The 18,170-nt window shown below is 42.4% G+C and overlaps 1 protein-coding gene, 2 long non-coding RNA genes and 1 pseudogene across 5 annotated transcripts in view; 2 read left to right on the top strand and 2 right to left on the bottom strand.

The window, feature by feature from the left end:
• The window catches only part of LOC131307249 (uncharacterized), a 55,952-nt gene that overhangs the window by 5,517 nt on the left and 32,265 nt on the right, over positions 1-18,170 (top strand). The window contains exon 3 of one of the 3 annotated variants that reach the window (XR_009194053.1): positions 6,842-6,975. The exons of 1 other annotated variant lie outside the window; for it this stretch is intronic. This is a non-coding gene — a long non-coding RNA (uncharacterized LOC131307249). Of the gene's footprint in view, positions 1-6,800; positions 6,976-18,170 lie in introns of those variants that run through there. One more of the 3 variants, XR_009194055.1, reaches the window with a different exon arrangement.
• Positions 1-18,170, bottom strand: part of LOC131307247 (mRNA cap guanine-N7 methyltransferase 1-like) — a 59,017-nt pseudogene that overhangs the window by 10,928 nt on the left and 29,919 nt on the right.
• Positions 6,838-17,341, bottom strand: LOC131307246 (xylan glycosyltransferase MUCI21-like). The gene is made up of 2 exons (XM_058333657.1): positions 17,245-17,341; positions 6,838-7,451 (listed from the first exon to the last, which is right to left on the bottom strand). Exon 2 carries the CDS (start codon positions 7,357-7,359, stop codon positions 6,838-6,840), a length of 522 nt encoding a protein of 173 aa, XP_058189640.1. The 5' UTR covers positions 7,360-7,451; positions 17,245-17,341.
• Positions 13,204-16,508, top strand: LOC131307248 (uncharacterized). Its single transcript, XR_009194052.1, has 4 exons — positions 13,204-13,680; positions 13,793-14,040; positions 14,167-14,313; positions 15,322-16,508. It is a non-coding gene; the product is annotated as an uncharacterized LOC131307248 (long non-coding RNA).

Genomic DNA, 18,170 nt, shown 5'->3' with positions numbered 1-18,170 from the left:
TTGCTGCATCATTTGTGTGTACCTTGGAATTGGAATCGGACACTATTAGTCCTCCTTTGTTTGTCGAAACACCTCTAGGGGGTAGAACACCTCTTAACCGTATTTGTCGAGATTGTGAGTTGGTTATTCGTGATCATCGTTTCGTGTTCGACTACATCGTTTTAGGAATGTCGGGGTTTGATCTTATCTTGGGGATGGATTGGCTATCCACGTTTCATGCTACTATCGATTGTCTCAAGCGTCGAGTTCGTATTTGTCCTCCCGAAGGTCCTTGCTTCGAATTCTTTGGGGAGCGTCGGGAACCATTGGAACCTTATTTATGTGGGCCTCGTGAGCTAGGGTCGGTTTATTCATTGTTGGCGAGTTTGACGTTAGATGAGGATGCCTTCATGCGTGGGGAGTTACCCTTAGTGGTTTGCGACTTCCCGGATGTATTCCCGGAAGAGTTACCTGGTTTACCTCCCGAGCGAGAGATTGAGTTCACCATTGATCTACTTCCTGGTACCGCTCCTATCTCCGTACCTCCATATCGTTTCGCACCCGCCGAATTGAGAGAGCTAAAGACTCAGTTACAAGAACTGGAGAACCTAGGATTCATTCGTCCAAGTACGTCTCCGTGGGGAGCACCGGCTCTTTTTGCGCAAAAGAAGGATGGTTCACTCCGTTTGTGTATTGACTACCGTAAGCTAAACCGAGTCACCATTAAGAACAAGTATCCCATGCCTAGAATCGATGATTTGTTCGACCAACTTCGGGGTGCCACTTGTTTTTCTAAAATCGACTTGAGGTCCGGTTATCACCAATTGAGGGTTCGTAGAGAGGACATCCCTAAAACCGCTTTCCGCACTCGTTATGGCCACTATGAGTTCGTTGTTATGCCTTTCGGACTGACGAACGCTCCAGCTACATTCATGGACTTGATGAATCGTATTTTTCGTGCTTATCTTGATCGCTTCGTCGTCGTCTTTGTGGATGATATTTTGATCTATTCGCCTACGGAGGAGGAACACCAAGCCCATCTCACCATTGTTCTTGAACTCTTGAGAGAGCACCAGCTATACGCTAAACTTAGTAAGTGTGAGTTTTGGTTATCCGAAGTTAAATTCTTAGGCCACGTGGTTTCGAAGGGTGGAGTGTCTGTTGATCCCGGAAAGATAGAGTCGATTATGAATTGGCAGCGACCAAAGAACGTATTCGAGATTCGAAGCTTCTTGGGTTTGGCTGGGTACTACCGCCGTTTCGTTTTAGACTTCTCTCGTTTAGCGGCACCACTGACTAGATTGACACGTAAGGGGACCCGATTCGTTTGGAGTGACTCGTGTGAGACAGCCTTTGAGGAGTTAAAGAAGCGATTGACTACCGCGCCGGTTTTGATTGTGCCCGACCGTGGAGTTGGCTACTCTGTGTATTGTGACGCGTCTAAGGAAGGGTTGGGATGCGTGTTGATGCAGGCGGGACGAGTGGTAGCGTATGGGTCACGACAGTTGAAAACACATGAGCGGAATTACCCGACACACGATCTAGAACTTGCAGCCGTCGTATTTGCTTTGAAAAGTTGGCGTCATTACTTGTATGGTGAGAAGTTTGAAGTCTTTTCCGATCATAAAAGTTTGAAATACTTATTCTCTCAAAAGGAACTTAACCTTCGTCAACGCCGTTGGATGGAGCATTTGGAGGATTATGACTTTGAATTACAATACCACCCGGGGAAAGCGAACGTTGTGGCTGACGCATTGAGTAGAAAACCGACACATCTAGCGAGCCTAGCGATTCATGAGTGGAAAGCAATGAACGACTTGGGCTCCTACGCCATGCACTTTGAGGGAGTTCGGGAAGGGGTCACGTTATGCAACTTGACGGTACAATCGACTTTATCGACGAGAGTGATTGAGGCCCAGCAACATGATGAGGAAGCAGAGGAACTCCGTACTAGATTCCTTAGTGGAAACGCTCAAGAAGGGTGGATGATTCACGCCGACCGAAGCTTGCGCTATCAAGGAAAGTTGTTCGTACCCATTTCGTGTCGGGAAGAAATCTTACGAGAGTTTCATCATTCTCCGTTAGCCGTTCACCCGGGAGGAACGAAAATGTATCATGATTTGCGTAGACAATTTTGGTGGTCCGGAATGAAGAGGGACGTTGTGATTTTCGTGTCCAAGTGTCTCACGTGCCAACAAGTGAAAGCCGAACATCAACGACCCGCGGGGGAATTGCAACCATTACCAGTGGCCGAGTGGAAGTGGGAGCATGTGACCATGGATTTCGTTACAGGTTTACCGAGATCGCCAAGGGGGCATGATGCTATTTGGGTAGTTGTGGACCGTTTGACTAAAACCGCTCATTTCCTACCCATTCAGGTCACCGATTCCGTTGATGCGCTTAGCCGTTTGTATATTCGAGAGATCATTCGACTTCATGGGATTCCCGTGTCCATCGTGTCCGATCGAGATCCGAGATTTACCGCACGTTTTTGGCAGAGTTTACAAGCTGCTTTGGGCACTAATCTTCTATTTAGTACCGCGTATCATCCTCAAACCGATGGGCAATCCGAGAGAACGATTCAGATTTTGGAAGACATGCTTCGGGCTTGCGTGATGGATTTCCGGGGTAGTTGGGAGGACCACTTGCCATTAATCGAGTTCGCGTACAACAATAGCTATCAATCTAGTATCGAAATGGCACCGTATGAGGCTTTGTATGGAAGACCGTGTCGATCGCCTGTGTGTTGGACCGAATTGGGAGAGGCTACGCTTGTAGGACCGGATATGGTTAAGGAGACCTCCGAGAGCTTGAAAGTAATTCGTCGGCGCCTTAAAGAAGCTCAAGAGAGAACGACCGAACAAGTTAAGGTGATTCGCCAAAGATTGTTAACCGCGCAAAGCCGACAAAAGAATTATGCCGATCGTCGTCGTCGCCCGTTGTCTTTTGAAGAAGGGGATCATGTATTCCTCAAAGTATCGCCGCGTAGAGGTTTGTCTCGTTTCGGGAAAAAGGGGAAGCTATCGCCGCGTTATATCGGGCCGTTCGACATTATTGAAAAGATTGGGGAGGTTGCGTATCGTTTGGCTTTACCACCGAGGCTATCGGGTGTTCATGATGTCTTTCACGTGTCTATGTTGAGAAAGTACGAACCTGATCCGTCGCATGTGTTGGAATGGTCCGAACTCGAGTTAGAGGCCGATGCGTCTTATGGGGAAGAACCGGTCCGTATCCTAGATTCGCGCGATCAAGTGTTGAGGGGTAAGACGATACCGTTAGTACGAGTCTTATGGAGAAGTCAGGGTAGCGATGATCAAACTTGGGAACGAGAAGATGAGGTTAGAGAGAAGTATCCACATTTATTCCCAGAGTAACCCAACGTGAGTATCCGAGATTGAAGTATTTTAATGTTTAACATGTTGCATAATATTGGTGATTGAGGTTTTGCATGCATAGGTGATATGTGTGTTAACTAGTTTTGGCATGAAAAATTTCGAGGACGAAATTTCTTTAAGGAGGGTAGGATGTAGAGACCCGTAAATTCATTTTATAATTTTATTGTTTTATAAATGGAAAAGTGATGGATTAATGAAAATGTTAGAGTTGGGGGTCAAAGTGTGAGAAGTTGAAAGCCATGGGTGTTTGTGTGATTTGTGCATGTGTGTGTGTGCCGTGTATACCAGGAGAACTTTTTCTTTTTTTCCCATTTTCTTCTTCTCAGCTCTCTCTCCATTTCTCCTCTAAGTCTCTCACTCTCTCACCCAATCACTCAAAACTCACAACAATCAAGCTTAACTCCATCGTCTACTAGTATATTCGAGCTTGTATCGCGTTGGACAAAGCTTGGTTCGGTGTATTGTTGCTTGATTTGGACTCCGGAAGATAGGGTTTGCACAATCTCCTTGATTTCGGTTTGGATACTCGAGGTAGGAAATTCTACCTCTCTTTATATGTTATTTGGGTTCTCTTATGTCTTGTTTGAGTATTTCCATGCTTTGTTTGAGCTGATATTGATTGTTGTTTGGTCTGGATCAAAATCTGTTATCTGATGAAAAATCGTCAAATTCTGGATTCCTACCGGTAGGCCCGTCCGTTATACCGGTAGAACGCTGTTGTGTTGCTAGAAAAATTAGCTTCCTACCGGTAGAACTTTTCTCCTACCGGTAGCCTGTCTCAGATTTTTCCTCGTGCAAAAATGGTGGCCTTTCTGTTTTGCATTTGTACCGGTAGGACTTATTCCCTACCGGTAGGATTGTTAATTTTTTTCCCACCTACCGGTAGTATTTTTATCTCTACCGGTAGAACTCTTACCAGCTGAAACTTGCACCCACTGTTTACAATTCCTACCGGTAGCTCCATGTTCCCTACCGGTAGACCACCAGTGAAAAGCAAAACTTCTCCTGTACCGTTCCACTTTTCTTTTCCAAGCCTAAATGCCTTTCCAGGGGCTACAATGATTTGTTTATTATATATGATGATGGCTTGGGTAAATGCATGGTACCATGATCACTGAGACATCCAACTTGGTTTTGTCCGAAAATGTAAATTCTTTTGTTGAAATGTTAAGGATGAGCTTCGAATTGCGCAATGTTTTACGAACGATACACTTGAACTTGCAAATGACGCGCGAACATTCAGGGCCCATCGACGGGTGGGTGCCTGGCAGGGGATATCAGGGTCCCATAATTAGCCTGGCAGGAGCTAATGCTCAAAATATTTTTTTTCAAGGCCTAACCTTCAAGGTGGGTGCTTGGCAGGGGATATCGGGGTCCCAAAATTAGCCCGGCAGGAGCTTCGGCTCAGACACATAAATGACACGACATGTTGAGACACGATTTGAACGGATATGATTTATGGGTTGAATAAAAGAAAATTTGGAGATTTTGGGACACTTGTTCATGAAAGTTGTGCTTCCTCCGTTGTCTTGTGATCTTTTATCATTTGTTCATTCGTCTCGCTCATTTGCATATAGAGTTTGCGTAGACTTTTCTACTGGGCTAGTGTAGCTCAAGCCTTATATTATTTTCAGGTGCTAACCCGGAACCCTAGCTTGCATTGCTTGGCGTGCTTGGAGTGTGGTCATTATTTTTGAAAGCTAACCGAAGGAGTTACTTATTCATCTTTGTAAATTTATTTTGAAAGATGTATTCGTAACTTAAATTGTAATTCTTTTGATTTGGAATATTGTAACCCTTAATCCTCTTTCGACATTTGATACTTATGTTGATTTGGGGCCGTTGAGCCTATATTGTAATATTTTGGAAACTTTGTGAATTTGGAAGCTTAACTAAGGAAATGAGAACACAGTGATCTTTTGGGTACCGTACGGATATTTGTGAGTATTTTTATTATGTAAATCATTTATAATTATGTGTAAAATCGAGGACGTGACAGTTGTACCTGTATGAGAACATGACAAAAGGACAGTGTCACAGTGGTTGATTACCATCTTCCTTTGATCGCTTCCATGGTCTTGGACTCTTCCCAGGGTCCGTTGGTAGCTCACAAAGGTCACCATTAAATGTTTCAGTCGTCATAGAAGTCACCATTCCTTAGCCCCTCATCGGTGGTTAGGCATTTGCACTTCTTCTATTTTGTTTCCATAGCGATTCACTGAACATAGAAAAGCAACTAGAGCAGAGCTAGTATCCAACCTAAAGATCTTGAACAAGAGGAGGGGATTAGCATCCTGAACAGAAACGTAGCTATAAAGCCTCATTTTAAGTTTTTAGTACTACAAAAGCCACCTTAAATGTCAAATGTATCATTTTTTCATTCCCTACTTAATAAACATCTAACATGCAATTTTGAATCTGGTTTTACTTTTGTCTTTAACACACCGTTAACAAACATTTTTCAAAGAATCAGATCCTCTATGATTATTAACTTCAGTAGGAACCATGGGAAGGAAGATAAGAATGTACTGAGTAATTTATAGACCCCCACCAATCTAGAGGGCCTCGAGACAGACACAAATGCTTACATGTAGGGGCGACCCTAGAATTTTAGTTCAATAGTGACAAAATCGTATTGAAAATTTTTACAACACAAAACTCTATATCAAACAAAAAATTTCTTTGGTTAAAATTTTAATGGCTCCAAACGAATACCAACACACAGTTGGGGGTTGAGAGGGGTCCGGACCCACAGAACCCATTTCAGCAATGGTCCTTGCCGTTGGGGGGATGATCAAAATTAATTTTGATGCGGGGTTGATGCTCGCAGCCGTCAAGGAAGAGTGGGGTTGGCTGGGAGAGATTCGGATGGGCGCTTTGTAGCTGCTAGATTTATGGCGCTGAATGGGATCTCTGCCCCATTAGTTGCTGAAGCATATGCAGCTAGGGAGGGACTTATTTTGGCATCTATGCTTGGGATTATGAGAGCTCAATTTGAAGGCAACTCTTTGAACCTTATTCGGATGATCAAGGGGGAATTGGCTATTCATAGAGATATTGAAGTTATTGTGGAGGATATAGGATATTGGCATGTGACTTTCGAGTGTGTGAGTTTAGTTTTGTTAAACGTAGCCGACAGGGTGTGACTCACTGTCTAGCTAGTAGGGGTTATGGTTGTGTAGGTGTCTCCACATGGGAGGCCTATCCACCAAATTGGCTATATCTATGCCTTTGTCTAAGGATGGATATGTCCTTTGATGTCTTTCTTCGTACCGTTTATCTATGAATCGGTTATATCCTGTTGGCCAAAAATAAAATGAATACCAACATGGAGAAATAGAGTACAATTTACAAAATGATGTGTTTCATCATTTCTTTCACTTCCAATAACACAGATTCCTCTTTCTTTCTTAATTGTATCTTCAGAAGTTACCAGAAAGATTCATCTCAAAACATTGTTTCTTCAGCCCAAAGGAGCTGAGCGTCCAAGAAGTCCAAGTGCTTTGACAAGAGTCTTTCTAAACCTTACAACATCAATATTAAAATTCTGCTTTATAAGGTACACAGCCCTACCAACCTCAAACCCTTTCGAGGTTATGGATTTCAGATCAACAATGACAGGGTGATCTTTGCCATACAAAGAGATGAGAGAGCTTTCCTCTGGTTCAATTTTGTAATCTATGTAATTCAAACCCATTCCTAGAGCTGGGATGCCAAAGTAAGTGTTCGATATCCAATCTATGCCCAGCCCCACCACTTGCATCAGGACAGCCCCTTCCGGCAAGAAGACAGCATTTGTAAGCCCAGCACCGTGGGCACCAACCAATATGCTGCACGAGTTTACTATCTCCACAAATTTTTCCATATTAGCCATCATATCAGGCTGTGCGATGACAACTCTGAAGCCCAATGCCTTCATCATGGTCACCATCTCATCTTCATTCATAAAGACCCTTGAGTTTTTGAGAGATATAAGTATCAACATGGGTTTTTCCGTCTGTGATGTCTGTGATGAATCTTGTATCTTTAGATTGTAAGAATCTTAGAGAAACATCTTGAAATCAAGCATGGAGTAACCTTTGGGGATTTCTGCTGTCTTAATGGCAAGATGGTCAACTGCTCCCGGAAAGCAATGCACGCTTACATTTGCTGTTGGATTAATGACTTCATAGCTTGACAAATGGGATAAAATTTTCTTATATTTACCCATGACCTGAAGTCTGAAATCGGTGACCATCTGATGTAGTACGTAGGAAGGGTATTTATGTCTTTTGTATTGAGTCTATATATAGGTGTTGGAGTCATTTCTTTTGGCAACTTTTTATCATTTTGAACAAATATTATCAAGAGCTAGTCTTTTTTGTATCCCATTTGGGTGTTTCTCTCTCTACATTATCTATGGGTATCTTTGGTTGCATCATTTGGTATCAGAGCTTCTAGGCTCGATCCCCACTGTTCATCTCGCCGGAGACTTCACCGGAAACCTAAATCTCGCCGGAATTCTCGCCGGAAACCTAAAACGGAGCCGAAAAATCTCGCCGGAGCTCCCAAATCACTCCAAATCCTCAGATCTATCCAACCTAACACCCTATACTTCAATTTCGACCCTATTTAGCCCTGAATCCAACCCAAAACCCTTCGGATCTGACCTGTTCGAACTTGAATCAGCCATTTCGGCACTGTTCAAGCTCGATCTACCCATTTTGGAGCTGTTTCGGAGCTGCTACAGTGATTCCGAGTCTGCTACAGTGATTTCGGAACTGTTCGGACCTGTTTGAACAAGACCCAGCCATGTTCGAGCTCAAATCTGCAATTTCGGAACTCAAATCGAAGTTTCAAACCCAGATCTGCCTGTTTCGGACCATTTCGGAGCTGTTTCGGAGCTGCTACAGTGATTCCGAGTTGCTACAGTGATTTCGGAACAGCTACAGTGATTTCGAGCACAGCTACATTGATTTCGAGACTGCTACAGTGGTTTCGGAGCTTGCTACAGTGATTTCCAGTCAGATCTGTGGGTTTTGAGAGTTTTCGGACTGATTTTTGCTGATTTCGGACAAGATCTAAGGTGGGTAAGTGTCAATTCCTTATTTTCTTTGCTGGATTGTTGCTAGATTGCTCCGTAGCTGTCGATTCGAGTATGATTATTGGTGATTACGTGTTTTTTGGGTTGTTCTATTGAAATTGGTGGCTGAGTTGATTGGGTTTTCATTATTTGGGGTGGATTTACTTGTTTGGAGTTGAATTTTGGTATTGTAATGGCTTATCGGGCTAGAGGTAGAAAAGGAGGTAGAGGTATAGGCTTTGTGGTGAACAATGGTGAGGAGAATGAGTTTGGCAACCAAAACCCTGAGATTCAAGAGTTGAGACAACAAGTTGCTACCCTAACGGCGATGGTGCAAGGCTTGCAAGTGTCGCGTGCGGGTAGTGGAGGGTCCGAGGACTCTCAAAGTCACTTTGACAATCCTTTTGGTGATCCGAATTGGCGTAGGCCACCTTCCACTCACTCTCCTTATAGGTGGGAGAAGAACATCAAGATTGAACTTCCCGAGTTCAATGGAAGTCTTAACTCGGATGAGTTTGTTGACTGGATTAATACGGTTGAAAGTGTGTTTGATTATGGAGACGTCTCCGAGGAGAAGAAGGTGAAGTTAGTGGCTATCCGCCTCAAAGGAAGAGCTTCCGCTTGGTGGGAGCAATTGCAAGGAACTAGGCTACAAAGAGGAAAGGGAAAGATTAGAGAATGGGAGAAAATGAAGAAGAAACTCAATGAACAATTCTTGCCTTTCAACTATATGCAAAATCTCTACAAGAATTTGCATAATCTCAAACAAGTTGGAAGTGTTGATGAGTACACGGAGGCTTTCCATCAACTTGTTGCTAGAGTTTATTTGAATGAAAGTGAAGATCAAATGGTTGCAAGGTACATAAGTGGGTTGACAATCACAATCCAAGATGCCCTCGCTATGCAAACTTTGTGGACGGTTTCGGAAGCTTACAATCGGGCCTTGGTGGCCGAAAAGCAAGAAAAGAGGAAGTTTTCGAGATCCGGGCAACAATATCAAGGCGGTTCCAAGTCTGGGCGGCCCTTTTACCCTTATGCTAGAGGTGGTTCTTCCTCTAGTGGTGGCCAAGGTGCTTCTTCCGGAGTTGGTACTCAAAACCGTGCGGATAAAACTTCAACACCCGCTCAAAATCAGTCTCAATCCGATGCTTCGGGGGCTCGAAATCAATTCCAAAGTGGGGGATTTCAAGTGTTTCAAGTGTGGGAAACCGGGTCACAAGTCTTCGGATTGTCGTAAGACTTTCGGAGGTCGTAACAAGGCACTTTTCATTGAGGAGGTTACGGAACAAGGTTGTGAGGATGATATTCCCGTTTATGACGAAGAAATATGTGAAGAAATTTGAGGTGATAATGAGGAAGAAGAAGGCTATGCGATGATGATAAAAAAGACTCTCCTTACTCCTAAAGATGTTGGTAATGAAGATTGGTTGCGTACCAATATCTTTTACACCACTTGCAATGTTGGTGGTAGAGTTTGCAACATGATTATTGATAGCGGAAGTTGTGAGAATGTAGTCTCTCAAGAGGTGGTGGACAAGTTACAACTCAAAGTGGAGGAGCATCCCCATATCCTTATACCCTTTCTTGGTTCAAGAAGGGTAATGAAATCAAGGTGACTAAAAGGTGCTTGATATCTTTCTCCATTCGGCAAAAGTACTTTGATGAAGTTTGGTGCGATGTTTGTACCTATGGATGCTTGTCATATACTACTTGGTCGCCCGTGGCAATATGATAGGCATTCCATCCATGATGGAAAGAAGAATACCTACACCGTCCTTAAGGAGAAGCGACAATTCACTTTGTTACCTATGAAGGAGAAGGTGACTACAAAGCCTCCTCCCACTACGTTGCTTGCTTCTAAAGGATTTCTCAAGGAAAGTCATGAAACCGGGTATGTTCTAGTGTTGGTTCCTATGGCGGATATGGGTGTGTCGTTTGTTCCCAAGGCGATTTCTAAACTTTTGAAGGAGTATGTTGATGTGTTTCCTCAAGAGTTGCCTCCCGTCTTGCCTCCTTTGCGAGATATTCAACATTGTATTGACTTGGTACCTGCGGCGCCCCTTCCGAACAAGCCTGCATTTAGAATGTCTCCAAAGGAGAGGGAAGAGATTCAAAGGCAAGTTAAGGATCTTCTAGAGAAAGACTACATAAGGGCAAGCCTTAGCCCTTGTGCGGTGCAGGCTCTTTTGATTCTGAAGAAGGATGGTTCGTGGAGGATGTGTGTGGATAATAGAGCTATCAACAAGATCACTATCAAGTACCGCTTTCCCATTCCAAGGCTAGATGATATGTTGGATTGCCTTGCCGGTTCAAAGGTCTTCTCAAAGATTGATCTAAGAAGTGGTTATCATCAAATTCGAGTTCGCTCGGGAGATGAATGGAAAATGGCTTTCAAGACCCCTCATGGCCTCTTTGAATGGCTTGTGATGCCTTTTGGTCTTACCAATGCTCCAAGCACTTTTATGCGGGTAATGACTCAAATGCTTCAACCTCTCTTGGGTATATGTGTAGTTGTGTACTTTGATGATATATTGGTGTATAGTCGGTGTTTTGAAGATCACACATTCCACCTCCAACAAGTCTTTGAAATCTTGAGAAAAGAGAAGTTTTATGGGAACTTGAAGAAGTGTAGTTTTGCTGTTGATAAGGTGGTATTTTTGGGGTATGTTGTGTCTTCAAAGGGGGTTCACATGGATGAAGACAAGATTAAGGCCATTGTGGAATGGCCAACGCCTACAAGTGTTCATGAAGTGAGGAGTTTTCATGGGTTAGCTACCTTCTACCGGAGGTTCATTGCCAACTTTAGTAGTATCGCGGCTCCTCTTACCGATTGCCTCAAGCAAAGGGTGTTTATATGGTCCCAAGAAGCCGCCGAGAGTTTTAAATTGTTGAAGTCCAAGCTTACGGAAGCTCCTATCTTGACCTTACCCGACTTTGACAAAACTTTTGAACTTGATTGTGATGCTTCGGGAGTGGGAATTGGTGGAGTCTTAAGCCAAGGTGGTCAACCTATTGCTTTCTTTAGCGAGAAGTTGAACGGTGTTAAACTCAAGTACTCTACTTATGACTTGGAATTCTATGCCATTGTCCAAGCCATCAAGCATTGGAGTTACTACCTTGCCTGCAAGGAATTTGTCCTCAACACCGATCATGAAGCTCTTAAATACATCAATAGCCAACAACACCTCAATAAACGGCATGCCAAGTGGGTGGCTTATCTACAACAATTCACGTTCTCTTTGAGGCACAAATCAGGGATTCTCAACAAAGTGGCCGATGGTTTGAGTAGAAGAGTGGCTCTCTTGGTGGAAATGAAGAACAAGGTTGTTGGGTTTGAAGAATTTCGCACTTTCTATGCCGAATATCCTTATTTTAGTAAGATAATCGATGCTTTGCAAAGGGGTAACAAGGTTGTCGATCCATGTTTCATGTTGAAGGATGGATTTCTCTTAAAAGAACTTAAAATGTGTGTCCCTACCTGCTCTTTAAGGGAGCAATTGTTGGCCGAAAGTCACAAGTTGGGTCATTTTGGCAAGGATAAGACTCTAGCATTGCTTCAAGAAGCATACTATTGGCCGGGAATGAGTAAAGATGTGGGGGGCTATGTGCAAAGGTGCCAAACTTGCCAACGGAGTAAGGGAACAGCCACTAATGCGGGATTGTATTTGCCTTTACCGGTGTCGGAAAGCCCTTGGAAATGCGTGAGTATGGATTTTGTCTTGGGGCTTCCTCCTAAGCAAAGGCGGAGTGATTCTATCATAGTGGTAGTGGATCGGTTTTCAAAAATGGCTCATTTCATTCCTTGTAAGAAGACAATGGATGCGACTAACATTGCCAATCTCTATTTCAAGGAGGTCTACAAGTTGCATGGCGTCCCTACTTCTATTGTCTCCGATAGAGATGCTAAGTTTCTTGCCCACTTTTGGAGGACCTTGTGGAGGAAGATTGGCACTAACTTATGCTTTAGTACTTCTTTTCACCCTCAAACCGATGGTCAAACGGAAGTGGTAAACCGGAGTCTTGGGAATTTGTTGCGATGCTTAGTTGGTGAACATCCAAAAAGTTGGGATGGAATTCTTCATTTGACGGAGTTTGCTTACAATTCTTCTCTAAACTGCACCATCCACACTTCCCCATTTGAAGCGATTTACGGGTTGAAACCTTCTAGTGTGGTTGACCTCGTTCCTTTACCAACCCCTAAGAGGGGACACTCCAAGGCGGAAGATATGGCTACGTTTATGAAGAATATCCACTCTCAAGTTAAGCTCAACATTGAGAAGTCTAATGCGAAGTATAAGGCAGCCGTCGATGCACACAAAAGGGAGGTTTTGTTCAAAGAAGGGGATCTTGTTTGGGTTATCTTGAGCAAGGATAGGCATCCTCACGGTGCTTACATGAAGTTGAACGATCGGAAAGTGGGTCCTTGTGAAGTCTTGCGGAAGATCAATGACAACGCTTATCAAGTCCGCTTACCCTCTCACTTGAGCATCTCCAACACATTCAATGTGCAACACTTGGTGCCCTATTTGCCGGAGGACACTACCGTAACTTGAGGACAAGTTTCTTTTAGTAGGGGAGTATGATGTAGTATGTAGGAAGGGTATTTATGTCTTTTGTATTGAGTCTATATATAGGTGTTGGAGTCCTTTCTTTTGGCAACTTTTTATCATTTTGAACAAATATTATCAAGAGCTAGTCTCTTTTGTATCCCATTTGGGAGTTTCTCTCTCTACATTATCTATGGGTATCTTTGGTTGCATCACCATCAAGAGGCGAGATTGGAAGTGGCAACTGCTGAGGAACAAAGGAATGATTAATTGGGTAAATTCATGGAATATGTTTCCCATGGATCCGCCGGATGAGAAAACTATGGTGGGGACATTATGAGTGTACTCACAAGGTGGAGGAGGGGTGGAGATGTTTCCCCAAAGTATCTACACTGACGAAATGGCCGTTCCTGTGATCCACTTATCTTCCTTCTTCGTGTATGGAATGATTATGCGATCGTCTTCAGGCATACCTTGATCGAATGGTACATAAACCTTCATTGTAAGTGTATCGATCCTTACTGGTCCACTTATCTTCCTTCTTCATGTATGGAATGATTATGCGATCGTCTTCAGGCATACCTTGATCAAATGATACATAAACCTTCATTGTAAGTGTATCGATCCTTTACTGGTCTATTGGACACACAAACTTCGGTGTGATAGTCATAATGGCAAGCTGATCCAGTTGCTTCCAGTTGAGTTTGATTCTTAATTCCTGTATGCATGCATGCAATTCCATTGGATAAACAAACTAGACTTGAATATTAGTATCTCAGATTTCTATTAGTTGAATCCATGTTTTGAAGCAAATTGAGAGAAGGGAGAATGACCAAGGATCATGTCATTAGAGATTTTCCCCCTGCTTGTAAGTAAGATTTATAGACTTCTGCTGATGTTGAATACTGAAAATGCAGAAGTCGAAGAAGAAGAAGGAGAAACCTTTCTGTAGTCTTTTCATGAGAAAATGCATGCGATGTTGTTCTTCTATGCGACTCCCGCCCGAATGCGTTTTCTTCCCTGACATTTCCAAGCAATGATATTGACCAAGTCAATGGTGGGTGAGAAATTTTTCTCTATAAACAAACCCCTGATTTATAAAAAGCTTGCAAATTCATTGAGTTCAAGAAGCATAATTACATTGATTTGATGGATTTCACATGATCTGATTTTGACAGTGTAGAGCAAGGAGAGGAGAAGCAAGCAGGAAAATGGAGTTGCGGTTAAAACCAGGCTTCTTGGCACCTTCTCCATCTTCCAACAATCTGAAAGCCTTCCCAAGGTTTTTGCATTAACCTACACAAGCATGAACAACCATGAATCTGTACAGGTAAAATTAGTTAAATCTCAGTCCCAAGGTTTACTGAGACACTTTTTTTATCAGCAAAAGATACATTCATAATTGATCTTTGAAATGAAGATAACCATGATTAATGGGATCCTTAGCATGACGGCAGCACAATAGGGAGAACGCATCCGAACTAAAAAATTAGATGATTTGATCGAGCATCTATAGGTATTGGATAGAGATGATTTTTTGTGGGGACACTCAAAACAATGTTTTACATTTAAGCTCCATTTGTTTTGACGTAAAATATTTTACCATGTAAAATGTGTTCAAAGAAAACAAACTTTAAAATTTTATTTTCCAGTGTTTGGTTGGCACATGAAAAATATTTTCCAAAATAATTTCATTTTCGCTCCATGTCTGACAATCATTTATTAAGGGCGGGATATAATTATGGATAAGTAATGCATGGAGTTAGTATATGAGTAATAATTGGGTGTGATAGTTTTCAATTTGGTTGGCAGTGACTCCTCTGAATTTCCTCTTCAGGAATGATGGAAAACAAAAATAACATTAGTGTTCTACTAGTTCCCAAATTTTTGAGACACGAGAATGGCAAACACTCTCTCTCACGGGTTTAAAGGTCTTGATGCAAGAATTTTTTATCCTCGTGTAAGAATTCTTTCTGTTAATTTTAAAACGCTCAGTTAACTACATTTTCATTGCAATTTGTATTGGTTGTATGTACATTTACCGCCTTTAACGCCAAATCCTGTGTCCGTCCTTGGTTGTGTCTTTTTGTGCTTGGGTTGCATATTTAATTTTTTTGGTAAACCTGGTTGCATTCGTTTTATGGAATTCTTGGTATACGAGTGACTTGGCAAATCTCTCTCTCTAAAGATAGATATCATGTTTCGTCTTGAGACAAATAGAAGCGTTTGAGTCCTGGAAAGATTTGAAATGTGATTTTTGTTCTCCATCATGCGGTAGTTGATGGTACTTTATGGTATTTTTATTCAAAATTTGTAATTAACTCTGTTTGTTATTCAGTTGCAAAAGAAGCAGCAACACCAGATTCTGCTGCGAAGTTGCCATTGACTGCAGAAAATGTCGAGGGTGCACTGGATGAAATCGACTCTATCTCGTTGCGAACGGTGGTAAAGAGAAGGTGGTAAAGTGGCACTACACGAAATTGAGGGAAATGTTGTGAGGTTCAACCTACGAGGAGCATGCGGCTCCTTTCCAAGTTCTGTGACGACTATGAAGATGGGTATCGAGATTTGAGCGTCGTTTAATGGGAAAAAAATCCCTGAAATAGTTGCTTTGGAACCAATAGCATGAGGAAACTGCCTTGAACTGAATGAAGAAAGCCTAGAGAAGGTAATAGTACATCTGCATTTGTCGTCGTCTAATAATTACTAATGCATCTGCATTCGTTTCATATAAAATGATATGGCTCGTGTTGACTGCTGAGTCTGCCCTTTAGTTAGAAACGTGAACGAACATTGCATAACTGGGAGAAATGGTGAGTGTAGACATGACACTCGGAATAGATATTCATTCCTAGCTATTCCTTAATCCTAGCTAGCAGCAAAAGCTTAGTCTGATTCAAAGTTTAATCTGGTCAGACGAATGGAGCCTCATTGTTAATCTGGTGGGATTACTCTTCTAGTCCATATAATCCTCCCCATGGTACTGCATCTCCCATAGAGCATATGCACTTCCACAAATTTGAGGAGCTTATGGACTTCATTTTTGGATGGATTAATTATTTGCATGGAGTTGCATCTATCCGTTGAGGCTTGTTATGAATGGGATCTATCCCCATTAGTTGCTGAAGCATATGCAGCTAGGGAGGGACTTATTTTGGCATCTATGCTTGGGATTATGAGAGCTCAATTTGAAGGCGACTCTTTGAACCTTATTCGGATGATCAAGGGGGAATTGGCTATTCATAGAGATATTGAAGTTATTGTGGAGGATATTAGGAGATTGGCATGTGACTTTCGGGTGTGTGAGTTTAGTTTTGTTAAACATAGTGGAAAATGGTGTGACTCACTGTCTAGCTAGTAGGGGTTATGGTTGTGTAGATGTCTCTACATGGGAGGCCTATCCACTAGATTGGCTATATCTACGCCTTTGTCTAAGGATGGATATGCTCTTTGATGGTTTTTCATCGTACCGTTTATCTATGAATCAGTTATCCTATTGGCCAAAAAAAGAAAGCGAATACCAACACAGAAATAGAGTACAATTTACAAATCGATGTGTTTCATCATTTCTTTCACTTCCAATAACACAGATTCCTCTTTCTTTCGTAATTGTATCTTCAGAAGTTACTAGAAAGATTCATCTCAAAACATTGTTTCTTCAGCCCAAAGGAACACAAATCCAAGTGCTTTGACTAGAGTCTTTCTAAACCTCACAACATCAATATTAAAATTCTGCTTTATAAGGTACACAGCCCTACCAACCTCATACCCTTTCGAGGTTATGGATTTCAGATCAACAATGACGGTGATCTTTGCCATACAAAGAGATGAGAGAGCTTTCCTCTGGTTCAATTTTGTAATCTATGTAATTCAAACCCATTCCTAGAGCTGGAATGCCAAAGCAAGTGTTCGATATCCAATCTATGCCCAGCCCCACCACTTGCACCAGGACAGCCCCTTCTGGCAAGAAGACAGCATTTGTAAGCCCAGCACCGTGGGCACCAACCAGCATGCTGCAAGAGTTTCCTATCTCCGCAAAATTTGTCCATATTGGCCATCATATCAGGCTGTGCGACGACAACTCTGAAACCCAATGCCTTCATCATGGTCACCATCTCATCTTCGTTCATAAAGACTCTTGACTTTTTGTGAGATATGGGTATAAACGTGGGGTTTTTCCGTCTATGACGTCTGTGATGAATCTTGTATCTTTCGATTGTAAGAATCTCTGAGAACTTCTTGAAATCGAGCATGGAGTAACCTTTGGGGATTTCTGCTGTCTTAATGGCAAGATGGTCGTGGTAGTGAAGCCCGACAACTGTTCTTGGAAAGCAATGCACACTTACATTTGCTGCTGGATTAATGACTTCGTAGCTTGACAAATGGGAGAAAATTTTCTTATATTTACCCATGGACTGAAGTCTGAAATCGGTGACCATCAAGAGGCGAGATTGGAAGTGGCAACTAGTGAGGAACAAAGGAATGATTAATTCGGTGAATTCGGAGAAGCAAGCAGGAAAATGGAGTTGCGGTTAAAACCAGACTTCTTGGCACCTTCTCCATCTTTTTTTTTTTTTTTGGGTAAGTAAAAAATTTTATAACACCAAAAACCACAAGAAGCTACAAAACCTCATAGGGGCATACCCCTAGCAAACCTATACAGTAGTTTCAAAAAACGAAAAAATACAGATTCCTATCTACACATATTGATCCCAAAAATTTGAGAATCTATAAGCCAATCATCACACAACCCCCTATTTTGGGCTGTAAACTTCACAGTAGTCCAAGAACTTAACCTGGCTCGAATGGCATCAAAAATGGCACGAACAACCTCAGGGATACCTTTGGAACTACCTTGAAAGATCCTGGAATTCCGTTCACCCCAAAGAAAATAAATTGAAGCAGCCAAAGACAGCTTATAAATGTAATTCCGGAAACCCTTACCCGCACGATTCTGCCCAGCCCATTCAAGCTCTTGAGATAGAGGCACAACAGCCTTACAAATGCCATTACGTATCATAATTTGCCCCCAAGTAGCAGCAGAGAAGTCACACTCAAAAAATAAATGATTATGAGACTCCATACCATTCAAACACAACACACACTGGGAACTCGCAGTTACACCCCAACTGACCAATCTGTCCCTAGTGGATAGCCTGCCCAGGATAGCAAGCCACTCAATAAAGC

This window comes from Rhododendron vialii, chromosome 11a (genome assembly GCF_030253575.1).
Source record: "Rhododendron vialii isolate Sample 1 chromosome 11a, ASM3025357v1".
NCBI classification, from domain to species: Eukaryota; Viridiplantae; Streptophyta; class Magnoliopsida; order Ericales; family Ericaceae; genus Rhododendron; species Rhododendron vialii.
The sequence above is the reverse complement of the archived record's forward strand: the minus strand, read 5'-3'. Positions and strand labels throughout refer to the sequence as shown.